The 8,524-nt window shown below is 39.2% G+C and overlaps 1 protein-coding gene across 1 annotated transcript; it reads left to right on the top strand.

Moving 5' to 3' along the window:
* The first annotated feature begins 1,097 nt into the window (after positions 1 to 1,097).
* Positions 1,098 to 1,514, top strand: LOC145265673 (uncharacterized). The gene has a single exon (XM_080121735.1). It carries the CDS (start codon positions 1,098 to 1,100, stop codon positions 1,512 to 1,514), a length of 417 nt encoding a protein of 138 aa, XP_079977861.1.
* The last annotated feature ends 7,010 nt before the right edge of the window (positions 1,515 to 8,524 follow it).

Consider the following 8,524-nt stretch of genomic DNA (forward strand, 5'->3'; position numbering starts at 1 on the left):
AATATAGGGAGTTGATGGCCTTCGTCGCATAGGGTAGAATTAGCTGCAAAGTTCTTTGCAAATAGTTTGGGCTTGTCTGATGCTGAGGAGATGACCTCTGGTCCATTGGTAATGGTTGGGATAGAACGCACACTTCTATTCAGGATCCTATTTATTATTTGCCAAAACTGGTGGGAACCAAGCCGCTGATCACCTACTTTGGATTTAACATACTGGGCATATAGCTCTCTTGCATTTTTTATTACTCTTTTACAGTGGTTGCTGGTGTTCCTGAAAGCAGCTTTAGTCTCAGTGCATCTATTACATTGGTAGCTATGGAAAAAGTGATTTCTATGCACAATGGCAGCAGCACATTCTGGGGAAAACCATGGCTGGCTGTTAGGTTTTTGTTGGAATTTTTTAGATGTTATGAATCAGTCTATGCCTACAATTAACCATTCGGTTATGTTTGATTCTATAGAGTACCTATCCTTTTCAAAAATGGAATGCAGAGCTAGATCAGATATGAATGTACGGAAGCTATCCCAGTCAGCCATGGAGTATCGGTATACAGTACGGTGGAGGGGTACATCTGAGGACTTATTACATTTAATTTTTATCTTAACTGATATAACGGAGTGGTTGGAGGATCTTAAAAGAGAAAGAACAGTGCATGAACATCGCTCAGGGGAGGTTGAGAGAAATAGGTCTAGAAGGCTTGCATACTGACCGGTAGTATCTGGCACTCGGGTGGGCTCGCGAACAATCTGAGTGAGGTCATAGGCAATGGCAAAGTCATGACAGAACCCCCCCCTCGTCATCTGTCCTATTTGAGTGGGTCAGCCATTCCACGGTGTGGACATTGAAGTCACCGCAAATGTGAATGTTAGCCGAGGGATGTGCAGACAGGATGAGTATATACTTATTCAGACCTGTGTTCATTGTGTAAACATGATCGGGGTACCTTACGACATGCACTATCTACATGTCCACAATCACTTCAGTTGCACACATGACAACATAGCAAGGTGTTGGAAATGATTTGTTGAAAAAAAAAGCCGAGGCAACAAAGCAGCAAGCTGTTACAGTCAGTGAACTCATAATTCAGTGAATGCACCATGAAGAAGGAGAGAACTTCTAATTTGAAGCTGCTGAATGGACCCAATGACTGGAAAATTTCTATGGATCTCAAGACGTCTCCACAATTTTCAGTTCACATAATCCAAACAGAAAAGCAGCCAGACATTGCAGCATGGTCCTATACAAAGAATAGTTTACTCCTCATAGAATTGGCAATCACTTGGGAGGAAAACCTAAGGGAGGCACACAAACGGAAGAAAAACCAATATGAAACACTGCGTGCTGACTGCGTGAAAAAAGGTTGGAGATGCCATGTGATTCCTATTGAGGTTGATTGTCGTGGATTTCTAGGACACGCAGTCATTTTGTTTCTTACAAAAATAGGAATCATGGGCCGCAATCTGAAAGTTGACTTTGATCGTCTTAAGAACACAGCTCAATATGCGTTAAGCTGAATTTGAACAGACATTATAATTTCTCCTTGTTGATCTGTTTTAAATTATTTTTTTGTTGTTAAATACACTGTCCGGTGGCAAAAGCTTCAGTACCCCCTTGACCTACCTAAACTGTGTTATCACCCTGGTTGGCGGCTGATAAAGGGCAAGGTATCGCACATGCTTTTACATGTTGTATATATATATATATACATATATATATATACATATTGTGTGCATGTGTGTGTTCATTATTTCAAACCCGAGTCTATTAATTTCGCTCTACTAACGTATCGAGCAGTTTTCTCCTTGTTTTGACCAAATATATCTTTAACACACACACACACACACACACACACACACACACACACACACACACACACACACACACACACACACACACACACACAAACAAACACACACACACACACACACACACACACACATATATATATATATATATATATATATATATATATATATATATATATATACTCTATTAACAAAAACCAAGACTTCAAAAAAAAAAAAGAATTGATAGCAACAAAAAGTGTATTTCATTGTTAATTACAATTGTTTCTAGACTAATTGGATGAATTCAAACATTATGGCGTTTGAACATTTTCACATAAATAGCCTTTCTTCAGATTTATTGAATAAAAGACACTTTAACAATGGAACATTATTTAAAGAAATTTCCCTGAAAGGAAATAGAGCATGCGAAAACATTTATCCCGGACGCATCTTTGTCAGGAGCTTATTTAAATATTTATATATCTCCTAATTTTCGTCTCACTATTTAAAAACCTATCATATGAAGTTATATATATATATATATATATATATATATATATATATATATATATATATATATATCTTTTTTTCTCAAAATCAAATATGGCGACATAAGATGGCTTCCCCACGTGTGGTTCGAATTCAATTGTGTGTCTATGAAATATAACACTAAGCAAGGGGGTTTTTCATATTTTCTCCCTTTCCTTTTATCTACATTTTTCTTCCCTAAATTCTTTTTCTAATTCTATAGCGAAAATAACGTTCCAACTGGTTTTAAGGAACATACACTGTTCAGTGAAACGTATGTGAATAAAAATTTAGAGTGTGAATTATATAATCTACTGTTGAAATGATAACTAACAACTGACCACTTTTCTAGGAGGAGTCGCTTTTTTTTCGCCGAGGAGTCGCTATTTTCGCCGACATTGTCGAAAGTCATCGTCTCTTTTCGATTGTCTAGCCTTAATTAAAACATACGTCACTTCCGGTTTGGCGGTGGTCGTAACAGTAAAGACGTCACGTTTTTGCCTATTCTTTTCCTCCTTCGCGCTACGGGTTCGAGCCTGCCTTCCTACTACCACTTTTTTTTGCTCAACCTACACCTCCAAACACCCAGGCAACGGTGAAATGCTAGTATATATATATATATATATATATATATATATATATATATATATATATATATATATATATGTAGTCGTCCATATACAGTACTGTCTCGCTGTTTCACAGCTCATCAATGCAATGAGTAGCAACTATCTCAAGCCAGGATTGAACCCCGATCGCCCAAATGACAGTCGGAGCTTCTAAACGTTGTGCTATACGGCTGCTACTATGCGGGCAGTGAATTAACAATGTTTTGACATGTCCAAAGTACCTAAGCTCAATTTGCTTACACACATACACACACACACACACAAACACACACACACACATATATATATTGTATGTTATTTTTACAAATATTATTGGCTACATATGTTCATACATATTTCTATTGCAATTCCTTTAGCAGCAAGAAATACGAATCTCGTGGTAGACTGATGCAAAATCCTCTCATGCAGCCCTAGGAGATTCTTGCCACCCGGATTTCAGAAGGAGCAAATCTATCGCTTGTTGTCTGAGGCGCCCCCACTGGGGAATGCAGACAGGGTTACTCAGGTATATATTTGCAGGGCCGAAGTGTTCGTTCTCTTGGAGCACTGGCTTATTTTCCCATCTGTGTTTTTTGTTTTTTGTTTTAAACTGGGATTGGACCTCATGTGAGTTTGTGTGATTCTTTTCTGACTTTTGCCTATTACACCATTATACGTTTTTTTTCCTTTGAAAATTTGCTACGGATATTGATATGCAAATTATCGGTTGTTTCCCGTGAATAAAATGTACCGGAGTTTTTGTTTTGAAAGAAAACTATAATACGAGTGACTTCTAATGAGTAATACTTTTCACAAACAGCAAAATCCCACCCCTACATTATAGAGATCCCTAGATTCTGTAAAGCTTTTCCCCTCAAACTGCACTTTGGAATTTCCTCTCGGGTCCCTGTTTCCCTGTCTGTATTGAAATGCAGAAATTTAAGTGTAATGTAAACAAACATATCGCTGCTCAACTCCCTGCAAATATGATCCCAAATAATAGCCCCCCCCTAAGGAGTTAGTGGCTCTGTGCCTCATTTAGGTTGAAATAAAAGTAAATTAGTAAAAGTTTCTATCTATCTATCTATCTATCTATCTATCTATCTATCTATCTATCTAATTTCATTGTTTTCCAGAGGTTAAGTAACCAATGAAGTTTAACGAGGTTAATACAAGAGTGCTCAATACCGGAGTAGAGCAGTGAATACACTTTATTTGTTTTTACATAAGCAGTAATATATTGCTACACAGTCATGAGCATGTTTCGGTTTCCAATAGGTAAAGACCTGTTCAGGAGATACAGCTTATAGGAAAGCAAATTTTATAATCAAAGGATTGCAACTTTGCTTCCGTATAAGCTGTTTCTAGTTGCTGGTAACTAGCTGACCGAAACATGGTCATGACTGTGTAGCAACATATTACTACTTATGTAAAAACAAATAGAGAGTATATCTATCTATCTATCTATCTATCTATCTATCTAGCAGTTATCAATACACTCTGTTTCCCCATATTATCTCGCTTTCCTTGTCCCTCATATAAATCTTCTCGCCCTCCCCCACTGTAAATCTACCACCGTTCCGAACGTGTTCCTTCCGTCCCGTTTCCCGCCATTACTAATCTAACGCAGCGTTACTTAAAACCAAACATTACACATGTTGCCACGTCATCACCGACGCCATTTTCCGGCGATGGCGACTCGACGTTCCTTGGACCAGCCCATCCCCGGTGTTTATGTTACCCGGCGGATTATCTCCGGCCACACAATTTAATGAATGCTTAATGAAGACGATTAGAAAATGGAACCGTCCAGATAGAACTAATAATTATAATCACCCTATAACGAGAAGGTGTCGTTCGCAGTATTAGCCACACATATTACACTAACTCTGGCTCAAGGACAACGAAGAAATTATAACACAGGATGCGCACGCGTTGAATCCTGCCTCGATAGAGCTAAAAACAGGCTTCAAAACCTAGTAGATGATGCCTGTTTCTCTTCCTTGCAATTTATGGAAATAATATTTCGATGTGATGGTGAAATGAAAAAGCAACAAATCAAATTATATGTTCATCACCGTTTCATCCTAACTTTAAGACTTATTCGGGATGATAAATCTGAAGAAATTAAAGGACAAAGAAATTATAAAGAGCGATGTAAAATAGCAAAATGACGTCACTGGTATGGAAAAAAAATAAAGACTTTTAAAAGACGATCACGTTAGAGACGTGGATAAGGTTTGGGATCACGTGAGAGGATTCCATGACGTTCGAGAACACGATCGTATGGGTGACGTCGCAATCGTTACAATGAGGAAATAAATGTCAAGAAAAAGCAAGTTGAAGTTCTTTTCTATACCTTGCTACATTGCGACTGAGACAACAACGTGCTTGTTCCCGAACAACGTTGCGTTCATTTCGATACTAAATAGCATTTAAATGTCTACCTATCAGAATTTAGCACACACACATGCGTGCAAACACGCACGCAGAGACGCGTGTGATCAAACACCCACACACACTCTCTCTCACACACACACACGCACGCACACACACATACACACACACACACACACACATATATATATATATATATATATATATATATATATATATATATATATACAATCTGTACACAACCACGCGTTGCTGAGGCTTAGTTTGTTTAAAAGGAAGTAGTAGAGTGATTTGTATCGTACTCAAACACAGACACACACACAAACACGATTGTCATAACTTGTAAATACGATTTAAATATAATATGAGTGCTTTTTTATTAATAACAAAGTATTTAATGAAAAATTAATAATAATTTTAGCCTATTTTATTTTAGTTCCTTTTTTTCAATGACTGTTCAAATATTAATATTTTATATTTAAATAGTTGTACCCGACCACGCGTTGCTGTGGCTCAATTTGGTTGAAGCGAATATTAGAGCGATTTGTATCGTCCGCACACACATACACACAAACACATACAGAGATACACGCACACACATACAAACACGACTGTAATAATCTAAGCATGTAATAAACTTGAAGCCGCGCGAAAAAACACGTCTCTTATTGGCGCCATATTTTACTTTTAGTAACTGTTCGTTTATTTATAAGAATCGAATTCTGGAAAATGAGAATTCAACCAATCAGAAGGGACGGACTTGCAAGGGAGCCGTTATTATTTATGAACCGGAAATCAGAAAGATTATGTTATATCTATGTGTCTATAAGCCAATTACGGCGGATGTAATCACAGTATGTGCGCAAAATGTAGAATTGGTCCCGGTGACAACTGTTAGCAGCGTTGGGACTAAATAGTTAGAGAGAAAAGTAGGGACTCCTTCGCTTGATGATTTTGCGATTGTGATGGTGTTGCTCTTCGGATAAAATGTAGCTTTTTATTATCACGACTCAATGTGTCTAAAATGGTGTTCGGAAGCTACATAAGATATTAGCTATTAAGCTTGATGTATTGAATTTTTATGTGGCATCTGTTGTTGCACCCCACGATAATTTCGTCCAGGTGAAAAATTCTGCAATAATTTTAATATATAGGAGATAAGTGCCACAAATCACGTTGACACTCCGGTTGCCTGCAGGATCACTGGTTAAGTAACGTTGAATCTGGTCAGTACGAAATTTTTTTTTTTTTTACACAGAGATCACCACTTATCAAGGCCCGGAAGCCACTCAGGGATAAGGGTTATTGCAAGTACATTACGTTAGTGAGGAGACTTGATGAAGTGTTTACTTAAGGGGGCGGTTCATTAGGAATTTGTTAACGTTAGACTTGAAGACATCCAAGTTGTAGTCCGGAGGGAAGCAGGCAGACGGAACAGAGTTCCACAGGCGTGCAGTTCTAAGAAAGAAGCTTTGTTCATGAAATCCGCGTTTTGATTTAGGCACAGATATAGAGTGGGGGAAATTTTTCACAGTGGATTCAGCTAGACGGGTGTTTTTCGTGAAAGATTGGCGAGGGGGGACCAGGGATTGGAGTTCAGACGAGCACCTGCCATGAAAATAACGATAAAACAAGGATAGGCTTGCAACGTCTCTTCTGTGGGAGAGGGGTTGCAGGGTAGAGAAAAGGGCATCCCCCACTAAACCACGAAGTCTATTTTGTACTCTGTCAAGGCATGATAGGCTGTTTTTGGCAGCTCCTGCCCAGATATGGCAACAGTATTCCATCCTTGGACGTACTTGGCTTTTATATAGATAGAGAATTGCATCAGTAGTGAGATATCTTCTGGAGCGGTAGAAGGATCCCACCATCTTTCCAGCGACCTTGGCAACAGACTTGATGTACGTGTTCCATTTCAGATCAGGAGTAAAGGTCAAACCCAGAAGCTTGTCAAAACACGAGGCATCACCCAGACGAGAGCCATCCATCACAATTGATGCCAGCTGGGTATCAGAGCGTTGATGATGTAAGGATAGGAGTTTGGTTTTGGATGCATTAAAGGTAACTAGCCACATCTTCCCCCACTGAACCACGCGCTCGAGATCAGAGGAGAGAGAATCAGAGAGAACTTTGTCATTTACAGCCTTTGATGTGTTGCCATAGATGGTCGTGTCATCAGTATAGATGTCAACGAATGATTTAAGTATGTGTTTAGGGAGGTCATTGATGTAGATCAGGAAGAGAGTTGGGCCCAGGGATTGACCCCTGAGGGACTCCAGCATTTATATTGCAGGCCTCCGATTTTTGACCATCTACCACTACTCTTATGAGCCTATCGGAGAGAAATGATTTAATGATTGAGAAAACATTTCCAGTTATACCGTAGCTGGAAATCTTGTGAAGTAGGCCTTTATGCCATACTTTGTCGAAGGCCTTTGATATGTCAAGAGCAATTGCCCTAGAAAGGAAGCCTTTGTCAAGAGATTCACTAATCCTGTGGGATATAACCGTAAGCACATCTGCGGTAGACCTTGCAGAGCGGAAACCATATTGTGTGTCACTAAGAAGGTTATTCCTGCTGAGGTGGTTGACTATTTCTCTATTTAATATGAATTCCAGCAACTTACTCATAACACAGAGAAGACTCATTGGTCTGTACTGAGAGGGAGATGACTTATCACCTGAATTCTTAAATACAGGGCAAACTGATGAGGTTTTCCAGGGGGTCGGAAAGCACTTCTCCTTAAGGACGCGCTTAAATAGTTTCGTAAGTATGGGAGCAAGTTCTGGTTGAAGCTTTTTTAACACTATAATTGGGATGCCATCAGGGCCAGTTGCTTTACTGGAATCTAGGTTTTTTATTAGCTTGGCGACCTCATGCACGGATATTTGTATGTTACCTAGCTTGTTCTGTGTTATAGGAGGAAATATGGGGAGTTAATGGCCTTCGTCGCATAGGGTAGAATTAGCTGCAAAGTTCTTTGCAAATAGTTTGGCCTTGTCTGACGCTGACGAGATGACCTCTGGTCCATTGATAATGGTTGGGATAGAACGCACACTTCTGTTCAGGATCCATGGGTGACCATTTGGGACTTCCAGGTGCTGTATGTATTTTCTGTTTATCTCGGCATTATTTCCAATCATCCTGGACTTCTCCTTGCCACTGGATTCAAACAGTACCGATTCAGGAGAGGTGTACATGCC

Source organism: Euprymna scolopes, chromosome 40 (genome assembly GCF_053919585.1).
Source record: "Euprymna scolopes isolate OS-2025 chromosome 40, ASM5391958v1, whole genome shotgun sequence".
Classification (NCBI taxonomy): Eukaryota; Metazoa; Mollusca; class Cephalopoda; order Sepiida; family Sepiolidae; genus Euprymna; species Euprymna scolopes.